The sequence below is a fragment of the Ahaetulla prasina genome, chromosome 3 (assembly GCF_028640845.1).
Source record: "Ahaetulla prasina isolate Xishuangbanna chromosome 3, ASM2864084v1, whole genome shotgun sequence".
Classification (NCBI taxonomy): Eukaryota; Metazoa; Chordata; class Lepidosauria; order Squamata; family Colubridae; genus Ahaetulla; species Ahaetulla prasina.
In genome coordinates, this window is record NC_080541.1 from 36374680 (window position 1) to 36394718 (window position 20039).

At 35.9% G+C, this 20039-nt stretch overlaps 1 protein-coding gene across 1 annotated transcript in view; it reads left to right on the forward strand.

Annotated features, from left to right (window-relative positions):
* The window catches only part of MMP16 (matrix metallopeptidase 16), a 179660-nt gene that overhangs the window by 108167 nt on the left and 51454 nt on the right, over nt 1-20039 (forward strand). The window contains exons 5-6 of the mRNA XM_058178150.1: nt 5434-5595; nt 10996-11210. Coding sequence (XP_058034133.1) covers nt 5434-5595; nt 10996-11210 — 377 coding nt within the window. The remainder of the gene's footprint in view (nt 1-5433; nt 5596-10995; nt 11211-20039) is intronic.

The following is a 20039-nucleotide window of genomic DNA, read 5'->3' on the forward strand; positions in this document are numbered from 1 at the left end:
CCTCTGCAGCTTCCCCCAAACAATGCATTGGCAGCAGCTGCTCTGGGAGTGTGCTTTCCTCTCTATGGTTCCAATTCCATGAGACTACCCCGACTTCTGGAAGAATTGACAGCAGGCAGCTGGCCCAACCAGCTTCTTCTCTGCTTCCAGCAGCTTCCACCCCGGGTTTGAAAGCTGCAGAGGAAGCCATCCTCAATGTTCGGATGGCAGTGGCGGTGGCACGGTCTCCCCATGCGGGGCTGTGGCTCCCTTCACCAGCTCTCTGCTCCGGCTGCCTGAAGACTTGGCAGCAGATAGCTGGCCCAATTGGCATCTTCTCTGTTTCCAGTGGCTTCCAGCCAGGTACTCACCGACTTCGCCCACATCAATGTGGTGAGGCCTGGGAGGTGCGTAAGCGGGGGATAGAACAGGCGCTCACGCAGCTTCATGCCTTCAGGCTGCTTGCGTTCTCCACCCGCAGGAGGAGTGGCGCTTGATGGTACATGGAGGGAAACTCTCTCTTCCGGGCCTCCCCCCCCCGATAATAAGGCCAAATCCTTATTTTGGGGTTCAAAATTAAATAAGACCCTGTCTTATTTTCGGAACAGGCGCTCATGCAGCTTCATGCCTTCATGCTTGCGTTCTCCACCTGCAGGAGGGGCAGCGCTTGATGGTTCATGGAGGGAGCCTCTCTCTGCCGGACCCCGCCACACCGATAAAAAGGCCAAGTCCTTATTTTGGGATTCAAAACAAAATAAGACCTTGTCTTATTTTGGGGAAAACATGGTACCAAGTTGGGGATATCCCACTTTGAAGAAAATTCAGAGAAATTCAAAAAGTAATGGGGGTTATCAAGAGACTGAAAATAAATTCCCGGGGATGGGGGAGGAGAACAAATGGAAGAACTTCAGTTTGAGCTTGAGAAAAGATGATAGAGAAGAAATATAAGATCACTCTTCAAATACTTTCAAGGATGCCACCTACTCTTTCTTGATCCAGACTTTTCACATTGGAATACAGGTAATGCTTTCCAGCATTCCCATGATTATGTGATCAAAATTCAGGTGCATGGCAACTGGTTCATACATAGGACCATTTCTGTGTCCCAAGGTCATGTCATCCCTTTTGTGACCTTCTGACAAGCAAAGTCAGTGGGGAAGCCAGATTCACTTAACAGCCAGGTTACTAACTTATCAACTGCACTTAACAACGGAGACAAGAAAGGTTGTAAAATGGGCAAAATTCACTTAACAAATGTCTCACTTCACAACAGAAATGTTGTAAGTCATGGACTATCTGTAATAATATATTTGAGTGACATGAAGACAATTTCCGATTGAGAAATCGGGGTATGGAGAAAATAAAACCCTTCCTAACTGAAATAATAGTTTAACAGTGCAACAAATTACCCAGAGTGATGGTCCTATATTCAAGTGGAAGATTGGCAACCACCTATCTGTGATTTTTTAATTTGGGTTCCCACAGTAAATTGGTAATTGAATTTGATGGAAACAGCACTTTCCATCTATAGGATTCAGCTTAGCTCTTTCAACCAGATTCCAGGAATATGTTCGTTTTAGACATGGTAACTCTCTGATTATGTTGTTTTATCTCAATAAAAGATAAAAGTATTGGTCCTAGACCAGTGGTAAAATCCAAATTGTTTACTACCAGTTCTGTGGACGTGGCTTGGTGGGTATGGTGTGGTGTAGCTTGGTGGGTGTGGCAGGGGAAGGATACTGCAAAATCCCCATTCCTTCCACACTCCAGGGAAAGAATATTGCAAAATCTCCATTCCCACCCCACTCTGGGGCCAGCCAGAAGTGGTATTTGCCGGTTCTCCGAACTACTTAAAATTTATGCTACCAGTTCTCCAAACTGCTCAAAATTTCCACTACCAGTTCTTCAGAACCTGTCAGAACTGGCTTGATTTCACCCCTGTCCTAGACTCTTTACAAAGATGTACTTTATCTTTACAAACCCTTTTCGCTCTGCAAATCACAAAATCTGGATACTTTGGTTTAATGAAGGATTAAATTAGATTGAATGGATCAACAGTAGAGATGCTGAAGATAACTAGGAAATTACAGATCAGGCCATTTTACAACAGACAAAGACTTCTAAATATGCCTGGAAAAGGCAATATCAATACAGCTTATAAAATTTAGGGCATAAAAGGTAATATGCTCTTTCTTCTGGTATTTCATATCTGTAGCTGAAAGAAATTATTCCTTAAACAGACAAGTTCTTCTGAAGTAACCTGAATAATCTAAAATATGTCTGGTTGTTTTTAATATGCAGCTCATGTTTATGGCAGAAGCAGGTATTATCAAAATTACTTAACCTGATTTTCATGGCAGAATTGCTTTTTTATTGCCAGGTAGTGACTAATGTGTATTTTTATATGTTTAAAACCTAGCATTTTGTTGGTGTTAATGGCTAGTGTTCCTTTTATCTTCTGTGTTGCATTAGAACATTTGCATTTTATGAATAAATGTGCAAATACTTGTCTATCCAGCAGATTTTCGGAGGTCCTTTTTTTTCAGCCTTCCTCCTTGTGATCATTTACAGAAAGATTATTTAATATTGAGTCAGCTTTAGTGGTTTTCAAGTATGATAGAAAGGCAGTGATTATGTTAAAAATGTTTGAATAAATGCAGGTTGGGCTTAGTTGTTTTTTCATCCGAATGAGCATGTCAGCAACCAAGGAGCTCGGGGGCAGGGAATCCTCAACCGTTGTTGAATTGCAGGGATCACCTTCTTGTAAATTTCATATGGCTTCCAATTGATTTGATGCACTGAACCCAAATAATCTTGAAGTCAGACATTAATTTCCTGGGAAGCAAATGTTTCAACAGTGAATAAATCATGTGTGGCATTTATAGCAAGAAAGCAAAGAACTTCAAGCTACAGATACTTTAAAGCACAAAATGTATGGCATTGGCATCTGATACGGCAGTGATGCAAGTAAGCTGGTGACTTTGAAAAGGATCAACCAAGCAGATTAAACCTTGGAATTTATTAGATCATTGCTCTCCAATCTGTGCATTTTCCAAATATTTGGGTTCAGGCCCTAAAATACTCAACCATCAAGGACATTTTTAGGAATTCTAGAAATTCAGTCTTCTTTGTCTTTTGGAACACCATCCCTGAGGTCTAGATGGACTCAACTCTAATAGCTTTCAGAAAGCTTTGAAGAGCTGGCTTTTCGCCCAGCAGTGGCCAGGATTTTAAGGCTCTGGATACCTCAACAGAATGTGAGATCTGTTCCCTATTTCTTCTCATTGCATCCTATCAATATATTGTTTTTCTGCTTTTTTTTTTTTTTTGTCCATGGAAATGAATGAACTAGTAAATGGGAAGTATGTGGGGGGAAATCCAAATACCAAAATAACTATGGATCTTAATGATTAGTTTTACTACTTTTAACAAAAAAGGCAGTAGCTGATCACTTGAAAAACTAAAGAATACTTTGAACAGATCTTTGTGTGTGACATCTGGGAAATAGTCCCCAATAATCTCTTCCGAAAACACCTTACATGGCAAGAAATAATCTATAGAATTGAAAATAGTGCAGATCAGTTTCGAAATAAAGTTTGATTTGGATGCCAAAGCTACTATTATTTTTAATTTACTAATTAAAACATCAGTAATGAACTATGTATAAATATACTTTATCTTCTTTTCGTTTGACTTATGAAAATGCCCAAACTCAGGTGAAGTACCAAAAATGCTAGCACAATGTCCAAGTAAATTAAATCGATTTTTATTTTATCCTATGAGAAAAAACCCTCTAAAGATAAGATAAATGTTTGAAATGTTTGTCTTGACTCCTGGTGACTGCCTGGAGAAATCCCTGTAGTTTCCTTAGTGATATTTTTGGAAGTGGTTTGCTATTGCCTTCTTCCTACAACTGAAAGATAATACATAGCCAAAGTTAGCCAGTTGGCTTTATCTCTAAATTAAGGCTAGAACTCACAGTCTGCTTTTTTTTTTTAGTTTAGTGTCTTTAACCACTATACTACTATATCAAAATGTCTGTTTTATATAGTGTTGAGAATAGGCTTAGTGGTGCTACTGTCTTTTTTTATCCTATTAAACTACATGAAATACTAGATTATGATATTTTCTTGAAAGCTGTAATCATCTAAAGTTCTAATAGAAATCATCATAAAGTGGATTAAAATCAACTTTCTTGACACAAGTTGTTGTGAATATGTGAATATCTCCTTAGAGAAAGTAGAACTGGCAATAACAATAATGCACAGTTATCAGATTTTTTGAAAGTTTTGTTTATATATTGTTTTGATTGTTAAACTTATCCAGTGGAAAGATGAAATTCTTTTCTGTTTTGGAATTCTGGAATCCACTTTGGAATTACCTAGCATTAGAGTCTTCTTGGCCAATAGTGCTATAGAAGAAGATTCAATTTTCTCCCATGGTGTTTTTATTAAGGAAGAATCTTCTCAACGTTCTTGCATCTCACAAGAATCTAATACTTTCCAATAATTGTTAATTGTAAATTTGAGAAAAATAGGAATGAAAAGTCTACCAGCAGCTGTGTTACAAGAGCAAATCCTATTTATAGAATAAATATCAACCACTTTGTGACGGTTTATTGCCTACCCTATGAAATATACTGGCCAGGTCTCTTTTTGGTCAAGTGGGCTGGTTTCCATCTGTCCCTTACTTGTCAATGGTCCAGTCTGCTGTCCTGTTGCTTTTTTTCTGGCTGAATGCTCATCTGGCATGGACACTGATGAAAATGGATTGTTTTTGACTGGAGAGATCCAGGAAACTTGGAATTATTCAGCAGAAATACTATGCTTGAGATCAAGGGTTCCAATATTTCTAAATCTGCAATCGAAATAAGAACTGCATAAATGTAGATCAAAGGAACATATGAAGCAGTAGTGAAATGTATAACAATTTACTATTCAAAATATAAGGGGTACACATATTGGCCTAGTAAATTTGTAGGACTATTATTGTGAACAAGACCATGAGGACAATTGCAGTTCATTATGTCTGCTCTCTGTTTACATCTCTGCTTTAGAAATACATTTATACTTCTATTCCATATTTACAGTAGCCTATTTGTTGCAAAATAAGAAAAATATTCACTAAATCTGAAAAATTCTGAATAGCTATATAGAAGTCATTTTTTTGGAATCAGTGTTATTTTAGGGTTTTTTTATACCTGAGCTCCCAGTGCTTTGCTTTTCTTTTCACAACCATAAAATGTTAAAAAGGAATTCTCGTTTAGAATTCTCTTCAGTTTAGGAATCTTCAACAGATCCTGGAGCCTTGCAGAGGACAATATATATATAGAGGCCAATCCTGAAATTCTGGAAAACCCAGCTTGAAATTTACTTTACTTATGTTTTTATGTAAATTGCTTAAATAAGTGGATATATAAATATTATATACAGTATTTTTTTTCTGTTCCTCCAGGAAATGATTTGTTTCTAGTAGCAGTTCATGAACTGGGACATGCCCTTGGATTGGAGCATTCAAACGATCCAACTGCTATTATGGCTCCGTTTTACCAATACATGGAAACTGACAATTTCAAACTACCTAATGATGATTTGCAGGGAATTCAAAAGATATATGGTATGCCCTTTTTTATATATATAAAAAAATCATAATGTGAAAAAGAATTATTTCAGCTGTGTACACTGAGATATCTTTGCGTACATGGTCAGTTTTATGAAAAGCTATCAATCAGACTGCAGATTGACACATTTAAAGCTCCTTGTGTTCTTATGAGTCTCTCAACCTATTTCTGCAGTGTTCATTGTCCAGGAACTAGTTGCCATTACTTTAAGACTATTCGGTTTAGTTCAATCTAGTTTAGTCCAGGGATTTTTGTGATACTTTCCCATTCCCTAGATCAAATCCTGTGTCAGTTCCTTGGGGGCCAATCAAGATCGGCTAAGACTTGCCACCTACTGTGGCTTGAAGTTCTAGTGGAAGAGACAGTGAAAATGCAAAAAAAATATATGTTTGTTTATTAAGCTTCAATGGCTTCTTCATTTCATTAAAGCTGATTCCATCCAATTCAAAGGATGAAATGACATGACCCTGCTCCTGTGCCTCAGATTGCCTTTTGTTCTGTTACAGCAGAGCAAATCTTGTAAAAGAAAGCTGTGGGAATCCTTCTCCTGCAGCACTGGTAAGAGGGGTCAGCTTTGGCAAATGCTGTGGAACTGCCCACAGTGACTCACTGAAAACGGTCCACTTGGAGGCCCCTTAGCGTTATGCTTTAGATCTTCTAAACTTGATATTTTCAGCAAGTGCTAGAGACAACTCTGCAGCATGTGCCAAACTTTCAAAGCCTGAAAGCTTCTCCAAACTGGTCAGTGGTGATTTCTCCAAACTGGTCAGTGGTGATTTTCCCAGCAAGGCATCTTTAACTTTAACATACACTACAAACTGTCCAGCTTTGAAGCACTTCATCCAGCATTGGAGAAGGTGGTAATGAGGCCTTTTCCCACAACTCTGTCCTCAGATGGTCTAAGGAAGTGGTGGGATTCAGCCAGTTCGCACCACTTCGGGAGAACCGGTTGTTAACTGTCTGAACAATTTGGCAAACTGGTTGTTGGAAGAAATCATTAGGGCAGAGAACCGGTTGTTAAATTATTTGAATCCCACCACTGGTCTAAGGCCACTCAGTTGCTTTGTTGAAGAATTAAACTGAATCATCTCTTCACTTCTGCAAAGTACATTATAAGGCCTCCACAGAATAGACTGCTCTGTTGAAGTGAATGTCAATTGCTTTAAACAATCCAAACTTGAAATAAGGAAGAATTTCATTAGCAGTGCAGCTATTATAGAGTGGAACAATTTGCCTCTTTGAGTTGTGGGTGCTCCGTTTTAAGAGGCTTTCAAATTGGACAGTCATCTATTTGGAATGTTATGAGAATTTGTGCTTAGAATATTTCTCTTTCATTGCTGTCTGAGGAACTCTAGGAATTGAAATCCACACAGCTTAAAGGTGCCAAGGTTGAGAAACACTAGCCTAGATGTTCAATATCCCTTCCAAATCTTATGATTCTGTGTTCTTCGTGGGCTTATTATTTATATCCGTTTCTCCAAAAGTTTCCTTTCTGTGTTGTGCGAATTAAATATGCGTTTTCTGCTGTTGTTTTTACTGCTTCCTCTGGTATCATCCTCCCATTTGTTTTGCGTCTCTTTAATCCATTCATATTAGGAATACAGGAGACAGAATTTCATCCTTTTATTAATTTAGTATCAATGCTACTGAACTTTCCTCATTCCCTCCAGTATTTCCATTTCAATATTTCTTGTCATCTTATATCTCATTTAAACATTCATTTACTAAAATATGTTTGAATTGTTTCTATTCCTTCACTAGATAAATTGATTCCCATCTTGTTTAATGGTGGAAATGCCAGCAATTTTATTGAAAAGCAGTACTGTGTTCTAAGCCATTGCCATTGAACAAAAGTATAAAGCAGGGGTGAAATGTAAAATTTGTTAATACTGGTTCTGTGGGCGTGGCTTGGTGGTGGTGGGGGGTGTAATGTGACTGGTGGGCATGGCCAACTTTTTTTTTAAAAACTTTTAAAAGCATTTTTTCTACAACCTCTTTGGCCGAAGAAAAAATTCTTTGAAAAGGCTCCTCTGACGATCCCAGCTGATCATCAGAGGCTGATCATCAGAGGCTTTTCTTTTCTTTTAAAAACATTTTTTTTTGCCTTTAAAAGAAAAAAACCCCCTCTGATGATCAGGCAACTCAGCTGGGATCGCCAAAGGAGCCTTTTAAAAGCATTTTTTCTTCGGCCAAAAAGGTTGTAAAAAAAATCCTTTTAAACTGGTCTGACAACCCCAGCTGAGTTGCCTGATCACCAGAACCTTTTAAAAGCATTTTTTACAACCTCTTTGGCCAAAGAGGTTGTAAAAAAAATGTTTTTAAAGGGTTCTGACGATCCCAGCTGAGATGCAGGATCATCAGAGGCTTTTTTTTACTTTTAAAAGCATTTTTATGGCGGAAGAAAAAATGCTTTTAAAAGTAAAAGAAAAAACCTCTGATGATCACGCGGCTCAGCGGGGCATGGGTGGGGGTGGGGGGACAGGGATTTTCGCTACCGGTTCTCCAAACCACCCGCCACCATCGCTACTGGATCGGGTGATCTGGTTCGAACCGGGAGCATTTCACTCCTGGTATAAGGACAATTGAGGTCTATTAAGTCTTTTCTCTTTACGAACGTCTATTCCATACTTTTCAGTAGCCTGTTGGCTATAAAATATGAAAAATGTCACTAAATCTCTGAAAAATTCTAGCTATAGAAATCATATTTTTGGGATCAATGTATTTGATAGCATTCCCTTTACCTTTTGGAGTTTGTCCAAAGAATTCTAAACGTCTTGAATATTTCACCAAGAATGTTTTAAACAATTTAAGTTTAAGCAGTTTACAGCAAAGGGAGCATTGTAGTTCAAGTGTCCATGGAGATTCTCAATCATCCAGGTCATGATTGTCCCAAAGATACTTCCCCCCACCAAAAAAAAACTTCCTTGCATTTTTTCTTTGAAAATATTAGAAGTTAAACATTTTCAAAGAAAAACAACCAAGAAAATCTAGTTGCCTCTTGGTAAAAATACCTTTGGGAATGTAGTTCAAGCGTCCAGATCAACCTAAGACAATTTCTATTCCTTTTTATTTGCCCTTTGTCATGACATTTTAATGTTTTTGTCTTTTTACTAACTGTTGATTTTTTTCCCTGTCTTTAAGTTTGTTTAGTTATCTTTATTGAAAAAACAGAGTCCCCTGATTCCTACTGCTTCTTGTTCCTTTGATTTATTTTCTCTTTGATTGGTCTGGGATCTTTGGATATGTTTAGACTGGAAACTGCTTAGAGCAGGGAAGTGAATTTTCTTACAGTTGGATAAGGGTATTTGTAATTGCTACATCTGTTAATAAGACTGATGAAATTGTGACTGATAAAATTATAACAGCAGTAATGTACAAGTAGCTCAGTTTTATATTGCATATTAAAGCATATTCTGTTTTTCTGCAGAGAGAGTGATATGATTCCATTTTGTCTTGTGAAAGGTTTGTTCATCGGAGGTGTTTCCCATGAACACATGAGTTGATAATCTAGACAGAAAAGTCTAGACGATTTTTCTATTTTTCCTTGATGCTAAATACCAGTTTCTAGCAGCTGTAAGCTAAAGTTTGAAAATTTGTGGATCTTGGGAGTTAGACATGATTTTGCTAAACAAATTTTACTTGTGCACATTTTCATTTGAATTCCAAATTTTTAAACTGAATATTGCCTGCCATAATTCCTCTGATGTCATGTCAGTGATAAAATCTGAAGTTGGCTGTCACTAAATATTTAAACATTGCTCAAATTTAATTAATGTCTTTAAAAGACTGCATACACATGCAGTGAATCTTATAGGTTCCACCAAATATTATTAACTATTCTCTACGTCTATAATATCAGGTATTAAGGAAACACAACCTTTACTGGACATCATGCTATTTATTTGCATGCAATATGAAGAAAGAGGAAAAAAGCTTTGTTAGATTTGCCTACCATTCTGTTTTTATGTGGATAGTCCAATGTCAAAGAAGACTACATTAGAAGCAAGGAAAAGACTAAAGTTTGATCCTACCAAACTACCTGGTTATTTACAGATAGTCTACCTCTAGCTTTATCATTATCACCAAGAATATTTTAGCAGTTATTCTGGCAAAGAGCACCCTAAACCATTTAAACCATTGATAATTATAATCTTAAAATAATGTGGCACATTTCATGTTTAATTCATTGACTAAAGAATAGAGATGTGCAACTATTTGGATATGGATTTTCTACATTGGATCTGAACAGCTACATATTCCTATTAAACAGAAAATGTTCTATTTATCTTGAATATAATGAAATTGTTGCAAGATACTGATTGTTTAGATGCACATCTTCTGTTCTTATTAACTCTTCTATTTAATATTTTAATTTGTAGGCTAACCTGAAATCCATTCTAATGAACTAAAGCATTTTTAAAAAGCATTTTTAAAAATTAATTTATAGATATGTTATAAAACATAGATTTGTCCATTGCTTTCATTTTTTGTATGGTTTAAATTCTACTATAGTACTAATTTTTTTATATTTCTGCCGCAGATATATCATTTGTCACTGAATATAGTAGAAGTATAAGGATAATTTAATTTCTTTCAATAGGATGATACAAAAAAGCCATAGCTCAGCAATTTATAATCAATCAAAAAAAAGGGATTGTTATAGTGGTTAAGACATTAGGCTAGAAATGAAGAAACTACGAGTTCTGATCCCACTTTTCCCACAAATCCAACTGGGTGACTTTGGGCCAATCATTTTCTCTCAGCCCTAGAAAGAGACAATGGCAAATCACTTCTGAAAACCCCTTCCAAATAAACAACTTGCTAATTAGTAAGTAAATTAAAAAAAAATAGGAACACAGTTAATCTCCAAAATTGTAAAGATTCAAAATAATTTAAAAAATAATTGTTTTCTGGTATTTTTATTTTTATTTTTAAAAGAAATTATCTTTTAAAAAGAAACAAAAAGTAAAATGCAAAAAGTAAAATACAAACTATGAAGAAAAAGAAAAAAAATCTCTTATACAGTTTTTATACTTATCAACGGCTACTACTTTACTAATGAAATTCAGTACTATAATATGAACAGTACAAGATATTATTGCAGTATCTCTGTAGTAACAATACTACTGCACCCTTTCTCCAAAAGAGATAGGGTCACAAATTTTCTGACAACCATTCCTTGACAATAGTATAACTTTTCCATTTCTTAATATAATGCTTTTTGCCACCATCCAAAATAATCCGGCTGTTCTCTGATTATTTAACTCGCTAATGAAAAATTATGTCATCACGTTCTTACGCTACTTCATAAAATCAGTATTATCTTGGTTCATAAAACCCAATAGTATGCCACTTATGTATATCAATCTTATGAGAGTTTTCTTTCTCATTTAAAGGTCCACCTGACAGAATCCCACCACCAACAAGACCCTTGCCGACAGTACCTCCACATCGTTCTGTTCCTCCAGCTGATCCTAGAAAGAATGATAGGGCTAAAGCTCCTCGGCCACCCACAGGGGACAAGCCCTCCTACCCTGGTGTCAAACCCAATATCTGTGACGGAAATTTCAATACTCTAGCCATTCTCCGCCATGAAATGTTTGTTTTCAAGGTAGGCAGCCATTCTTTTTTTTTTTTAATTATTAGAGCAAGAGAATGCATCTTCGCTTTTTCAAACACCAGCTCTCATTCAGCTTCTGAGCTTTCTTGCTCTTTCCAAGTTCAAGGAAGACATCTGAATGGCTTACATGTTTAACAGAGAAAAGGCTGGAATGTTCTATTTTGAGGAATTGAATTAATGCCAGCAGGAAGTTGCAATGCTTCAAAAAATGCAATGGTAAGTAAATACTGAATGTTATGGAGAGATTTTAAAAAAAAGACATAATTCAAGCCTTGAATAGAGGCTAATAGGGATGATTTGGTTGGGAATGTAGCCATTTCCACGCTCATTGCTATTATTGTGTTTTCTGTATAAGGATCCTGTAATTTAACTTTATAATTAGATCAGACACTTTATAAAAGATACTTGTCATTGTGTGGTGGTTGCCTTGATACATTCTGAGTGAAGGACAGTGTTAAAAAAAATACTTTGCAGGAGTTTAAAGGCTTTTTGTTATTGATATTTTTGGGTTGCTTCAATTTTTGTTTGTTTGAAGATGCGTCCATATGGCACTTATTTTAATTTTAAATAGACTTCAGTCAATATTCAAAGAAATCAAAGACAAACAAAGCAAATCTATTGACTGGATCACAATAGTGATCTGGCACATTTTCTTGAATGATTTCCAAAATTCAACAGGGCCATAATTTTAAATGAATTTTACATTTTGGTACAGGTTTTCAAAATTAAACCGTGGATATTAAATGACGTTCTATTAGCTTCCAAACACATATTCTAATTTTATATTTTCTTGAACTAGCTGTGATTTTTCTAAAAATTATGTGAATATTTAAATAAATGTGCCTCTATGGTACACAGAGTCTTCTAATTTTCTTAGAAAATATATTTATAGAAACAACATTTAAGGATTGATAGGATAAATGTTCTATTGGTTGTCTGGTCTGCTACATAATATATTTGTATCGGGTCCTTATCATTATATCTGCTGTCCTCAGAAAGATCAAGATAACTCAAAAATATCAACCTTGGACTAAGCTCTAATGCATAAAATACAACTGATTCAATATGAGATGTTTCTGTGACTTCATAATTGAATTACATTTCCTATGGGAAAAACAATATATACAAGGGACTTGTATACAAACTACATCTAAAATACAATGAGCAGATTGATAAATGGTAGAATTTTTTGATATTCATTGGGGCTCTCAGCATGCAAACAAATGATAAGTTGCATCAAATTGTAGACAACAAATTATACTGACATTTCTTCAATGTAATAGCAATAGCACTTAGACTTACATACCACTTCATAGTGCTTTTACAGCCTTCTCTAAGGGGTTTACAGAGTCAGCATATTGCCCACAACAATCTGGGTCCTCATTTTACCAACCTTGGAAGGATGGAAGGCTGAGTCAACCTTGAAACTGGTGAGATTTGATCTGCCAAACTGCTAGCAGCTGGTGATCAGCAGAAGTAGCCTGCAGTACTGCACTGTAACCACTGCGTCACTGCGGCTCTTAATGTATTAAGTAATGTATTTCTGTTGGGCCCTCATTCCCCGGAAGCCCTAGGGCAAATACCCTCAGCAGCAGAAAGATCTGCCTGAAAGCAGAGGGTGCTAAGAATCATTGGGCTAAATCAGTCTGCCTTTGGACATAGGAACAGTCAACATTTGAACAACGAAACTGCCCTCCTGTATATTACCTTATAAAGATTGCATTTTAATTCCTACTGTATTTTAGAATATAGATTACAGAACATTTAATGAAGTTATTCCCTAAATTAGGCCATCTAGATTAATAGAGAGACCAAGCTCCATGAATATCAAATATTTTTGTAGGTGGGACTTGATTTGTTGGGCAATTTGTTAGGTTACTTAAATTATTTATTTGGAAAAAGCTCTCATTAAAGTGTTTTTCCTAGAAAATTTCTCCTCAGTGACATCCTAAGCTTTCACTTATTCAAGCCATTTGAAGTAATATTTCCAGAATATTTCCAGTAATATAGCCAGAACTATAATCAGTATCTCTCAACTTTAAAGAAGCGCAAATATCATCCTGTGAATCTCCTTTCTGATGATGCTCTGATGTTCTACCTTTAAGCTTTGTGTGCATTGAGGAGTAGAATTGATGGTCTCTATCTTATAAGATAACTGAGTCGAAGCTACCATTTTAAGTCTGATGATGCCAGGAAATAAATTAATACAGGGAATGGTGGAAATTAAAATATTTTCCTCCCCCACCAATCAATAGAGGAAGAGAGCACCAATTGAGCACCAATAAAATTGCCCAATTGATTATGCCAGTATACAACTTCAGATTTTTCAGCTATGATATATTAATTGGTCATGAGAGACTTGCTACACAAAAGTACCTGAATCCATTCCAATGAAAATAGTCCAGGAGACCAAGCAACTTGGCATTTAATAAATTGAAATAACTGAACATTATTTAACAATACTCTTAGTAGAATGCACGTATAACTTTCCTGATAACAAAATGATTCTAGATAATTGATTCATGGCTACTTCATTACATTTCATAGAAGAGTGTCTTTTATGTATTCTTTTCCAGGAAGAACTACCAGCTTTTGAATAAAGACTTTCTAATATTATGAATTTATTTTTAATACCCTATGGCCATCCATCTTTGTGAATGAAGTGAAAGGTTAAGAATCTCATTTTCTAACTTGACATTAAGGAGGATATTAAAATTCCCAGCCATTTGTTATGCCATTCATCTCGTAAACAATAGAATATGCTCTAATTTGTTTTACACTTGGAAATTGTTTACCACATCACTAAAATAAATCTTATTTTCAGCCTAAAACTGTGGTTTTAGTTGGAAAGATCAGCCATAATTTTGTGTAATGCCTCCCTTCTAGTTATGAAACCAAAGCTGTAACTTATTCAAGCCATTTGAGTAATATTTCCAGAATATTTCCAGTAATATAGCCAGAACTATAATCAGTATCTCTCAACTTTAAAGAAGCGCAAATATCATCCTGTGAATCTCCTTTCTGATGATGCTCTGATGTTCTACCTTTAAGCTTTGTGTGCATTGAGGAGTAGAATTGATGGTCTCTATCTTATAAGATAACTGAGTCGAAGCTACCATTTTAAGTCTGATGATGCCAGGAAATAAATTAATACAGGGAATGGTGGAAATTAAAATATTTTCCTCCCCCACCAATCAATAGAGGAAGAGAGCACCAATTGAGCACCAATAAAATTGCCCAATTGATTATGCCAGTATACAACTTCAGATTTTTCAGCTATGATATATTAATTGGTCATGAGAGACTTGCTACACAAAAGTACCTGAATCCATTCCAATGAAAATAGTCCAGGAGACCAAGCAACTTGGCATTTAATAAATTGAAATAACTGAACATTATTTAACAATACTCTTAGTAGAATGCACGTATAACTTTCCCTGATAACAAAATGATTCTAGATAATTGATTCATGGCTACTTCATTACATTTCATAGAAGAGTGTCTTTTATGTATTCTTTTCCAGGAAGAACTACCAGCTTTTGAATAAAGACTTTCTAATATTATGAATTTATTTTTAATACCCTATGGCCATCCATCTTTGTGAATGAAGTGAAAGGTTAAGAATCTCATTTTCTAACTTGACATTAAGGAGGATATTAAAATTCCCAGCCATTTGTTATGCCATTCATCTCGTAAACAATAGAATATGCTCTAATTTGTTTTACACTTGGAAATTGTTTACCACATCACTAAAATAAATCTTATTTTCAGCCTAAAACTGTGGTTTTAGTTGGAAAGATCAGCCATAATTTTGTGTAATGCCTCCCTTCTAGTTATGAAACCAAAGCTGTAACTTTGATACAGACAATAATCATTCATCTAATCTTAGGAAACTTTATGCAAGTCTACTTAAAAGAAAGCCCTACTGAATTTTGGTGGAAATTATTTCTAGGGAACCGAGACAGAAATGACAGATTGCATTGTGTGTAGTGAAGTATAGGCTTCTTCCTGATGTTTTATTTATAATTCTATTCCTCTTCAGAAACAAAAGCATTCAAAAATAATATTCAATAAATAAAATTATTTTTTCCAACTTTTTCAGATAGTTTGTCAACTGAATATTAAAATGCTATGTACAGCAGTTCGGACTCAGAAACAAAAAGAGATTTGAGAGCATGCAGAGGTGTGAACATACCATGTTCCTATAATTCCTTAAAGCAGTCATTGCTACCATATGATCTCAGGAGTAAACATGTTTAGTTTTAGACAATATTTTTCAAAGTTGGTAAGTTTAAGATGCATGGATTTCAACTCTCAGATTTCACCAGCCAGCATGTTAGATGTTGATTTCTGGGATTGAAATCCTCACATCTTAAACATGCCAAGTTTGAAAAACATTGTTTTTAGGCATCACATTACCACATATTCTTAAGCATCTTTTTGCTTTCAAGTCCTTAATCTCACCTTCCTTAATGAATATTATATCTTGTTTTGTATTACATCTTATTTTATGTGCCTAGATAGATAATTTAGCAAGGATATTTCTCCCTTGTAAAAAGAAGTATTTACTGAAAAGTTTGACTACTCAGCTGATAGTGAAAGTTGTATAGAATGCCCTAGAGCAGGGCTATCAAACTCCCAGCCCACGGGCCGGATGCATCACACGCCCATGCCTGGTTTAGTGATGGGAAAAAAAGTTCCGATATGTCACATGACGCTACTGTGACAATGTGAGTTTGACACCCTGCCCTAGAGGTATTGCCGGAAATTATTCACAAAGTGAAAAATGCTGGTTATTTAGATTATTTTGATATCCAAAGAAAATAAAACATTGCTGGTATTCTGATGTTTAGCCATCTGTCTAGGATGTATTAAAATATTTCAATGAAGGATATGGATTCTGAAATAAATTGACTATGAAAAAATAAGAGAAATAAGCAGAGCAGTGCATGTATGCTACCATTAATTTTTCAAAATTACAACTTTTACTTATTTCTGTGGTGGATAAAGTGGTTAGAATCAACAATGTAATGAAAATGATTAAAACTTCAGTTTAGAATAGAATAGAATTTTTTTATTGGCCAAGAGTGATTGGACACACAAGAAATTTGTCTTGGTGCATATGCTCTCAGTGTACATAAAAGAAAAGATACCTTCTCAAAGAACAACATTTACAGCACAAATGATGGTCAATATATCAATATAAATCATAAGGATTGCCAGCAACAAAGTTACAGTCATTCAGTCATAAGTGGAAAGAGATTGGTGATGGGAACGATGAGAAGATTAATAGTAGTGCAGATTTAGTAAATAGTTTTGACAGTGTTGAGGGAATTATTTGTTTAGCAGAGTGATGGCCTTCGGGAAAAAACTGTTCTTATGTCTAGTTGTTCTGGTGTGCAGTGCTCTATAGCATCATTTTGAGGGTAGGAGTTGAAACAGTTTATGTCCAGGATGTGAGGGATCTGTAAATATTTTCACAGCCCTCTTCTTGATTCGTGCAGTATACAGGTCTCAATGGAAGGCAGGTTGATAGCAATTATTTTTTCTGCAGTTCTAATTATCCTCTGAAGTTTGTGTCTTTCTTGTTGGGTTGCAGAACCGAACCAGACAGTTATAGAGGTGCAAATGACAGACTCAATAATTCCTCTGTAGAACTGAATCAGCAGCTCCTTGGGCAGTTTGAGCTTACTGAGTTGGTGCAGAAAGAACATTCTTTGTTGTCCTTTTTTGATGATGTTTTTGATGTTAGCTGTCCATTTTAGATCTTGCGATATGATAGAACCTAGAAATTTAAAGGTTTCTACTGTTGATACTGTGTTGTCTAGTATTGTGAGAGGTGGAAGTATGGAAGGGTTTCTCCTAAAGTCTACCACCATTTCTACGGTTTTGAGCATGTTCAGTTCCAGATTGTTTTGGTTGCACCACAAGGCTAGTCGTTCGACTCACGTCTATATGCGGATTCGTCATTGTCTCAAATGAGACCAATCACTGTTGTGTCATCTGCGAACTTCAGTAGCTTGACAGATGGATCGTTGGAGATGCAGTCATTGGTATACAGAGAGAAGAGAAGTGGGGAGAGCACACAGCCTTGGGGGGGCCCTGTGCTAATTGTACAGGTATCTGATGTGATCTTGCTTAGCTTCACCTGCTGCTTCCTGTTTGTTAGGAAGCTTGTGATCCACTTACAAGTCTGTTCCGGTACCTGTAGCTGGTTTAGCTTATGTCTTTCATGTTTATGTTTAGCTTATGTCTTTCAGTTGCAATGTAAGATTCAACCCACATCTTAAAATATGAATTTTGTTACAAGTAGTGTATCACTAGCCATTAGTACAAAACGAGCTCTGATGGCATTCAGTTTATCCTGAAGAAAATAAGAAATCATTGTGGCCATCTTTGGAAATACTGAGTAGACCACTGGCTATATAGTAAGCAGATACATCTTGCTTACTTAAATGCAGGCATACATAGGATGAGTTCTCATAATAGTTATTTAAACTTCACTATTTTCTTCCTCCTCCCTTAGCTTCACTTAACTGGCATTCTTATCTTGGCTGTAATTATGAATCATGACTAGGGAGGAATATACTTCCTCTCTCTAGATGATGAAATATAAGCCTATACAATTAATATTACTTCTTGTTGTCTCCATAATGGAGTGTGTGTGTGTTATTTTATTATTTTTTCTCCCATTTTAAAACTCTGCCACACAGGAGTGAAATTCCAAATTTTTCCCTACCAGTTTTCTGGGCGTGGCAGGGAAAGGATATTGCAAAATCTCCATTCCCATCCCATTCTGGGGCCAGCCAGAGGTGGTATTTGCCGGTTCTCCAAACTACTCAAAATTTCCTCTACTGGTTCTCCAGAACCTGTTAGAACCTGCTGGATTTCACCCCTGATGCCACAGTTCTTTTTCTGCTTCTTAGGCCACTGCATTTGTATTCCACCTTATTCACAAATACTTATGCTGTGTTAGTTTTCCCTTCTTCAAATCAAGCATGTTAGCATTATTACATCGCGGTCAGTTCATAGTTGTTTATATTGTAATACATGTGAATGTAATAGTTGCATGTTCAGTTATATTTTCAGAACAAAACAATTAGGAAAGTAGAAAGAACAAGAATAGAATATGAGACATTACAGGCCAATAGTGGCTATCCCTTAATTCAGTTCAGGAAAACTCTAAATATGATACAAAAGTTAAATGTGAAACTACATAACAGGTGTAGCTTTGATGCCATAACTGATGTCATACATTTATGAGTTTCAGGGCACTGCCCACCATACAATGGACTTTGCTGAGCACACAATAGCCAAACTTAATCCAATTAAGGTGGGAAGCATCTTTCAGCCAATAGAGAAATATGTATGCAGAAATATTGATGATTGTCTTGTTCTGTTTTCAGTAAAAAGTGTTCTATCTTCCTGATAAAAGAAATTATGTAGACATAGTTTTACTATGTTTACATAGTTTTACTATGTAGTATGGTGTTTTCTTCAATAAACTGAAAATGCAGCAACAGATAATATATTTCTTTATTGAAAAGAGGCTGCATAGTAACTTTTATTACATTTTAACTCCATGTGAAATGTTTAACACCGACAGAAAATACATGGAATGTTGATGACCTCTATGAAAATGCACTTTATAAACATGCCACAATTGCTTTCATTGCAGTGAAATTGTAGCTATTCTCTCACCACTTTCTATTCATTAATGTAAAGTCTGTGCAAATAATTAAAATTGCATTCAGATTTGAGCATTTAGAGCCTTATTAGATAGAGATGAAGAAAGTATTACTGAAAACAGATGAACTAATTTCATATTAATGAATATAGCTGATTTTTACCAGCTTTTTAGTAACTTCACTAAAATGGAATGTGATATCAAATCTCTGCTGAAAAAAAGTGCTTGAAATTGCAGAAGTAGGAGTGTTAACAGCATTTTATGGTAACATCTAACATACTTTTTAAAAACAGTCTCATAATTTCTGGAAGGTTGTTAATATAGTTGTCCAGTAGGCATAGGATCCTGTTGATCAAAGTTGACCATGTCAGGAAACAGACAACACAAGGATTACAGAACTACTGGTTTTTGAAAGAATTTTATAAGCCTGAAGAAGTGTCCCCCATATCCTCTGTTATATCAAACACAATCAAAACAGGTTCATTTTGGTATTACACATTTTCTTCTTTCTTTATATTAAGTTGTTATTTACTTTAGTTTACCGGCTCTTTTATTCCTTTGTTAGTTGTCTCCATGCTCCACATCAGTGTTTCTCAGAAATATCATATGTGCAAGTGTTTTGGTTGGGCAATTTTAGGTGTGGAAGTCCTTTGGTATATGTGATCTTTCAATAGTAGCCTGAAATGTATCTGCATCATGAAAAAAGGAGGATTCTAATAGTGAAGCTTGGAAAGTAGAAAATGAGATCAAAGCTATATTAAGAAGCACATATTTCAGGTAAAACAAGACATAAACAATGCAGGAATATGTATTAGTATAGCAAAATAATTTGAAATATGATAGCTTGTATGTAGAATAGTGCTGGTGGAAATTGAAAGGCTTTCTTAGCCCAAAAGGTAGGAGAAGGCAATATCTACTGCAAGGGTGTCAAACTCAAGGCCAGTAACCAGATGTGGCCTGAATGGTACTCAGATCTGGCCCTCAGGGCCTCCCTGGAAGCAAGAAAGGACTGGACTGCTGTGCCTCTGCCAGCTTGGGAGGGTTGCAGGCGGCCCTCCTGAGCTCCATTTTTGCTGGCACATGGTTGCAAGAGGCCATCGCAGCAGAAAATAGAGCTCATGAGGGCCACAGGT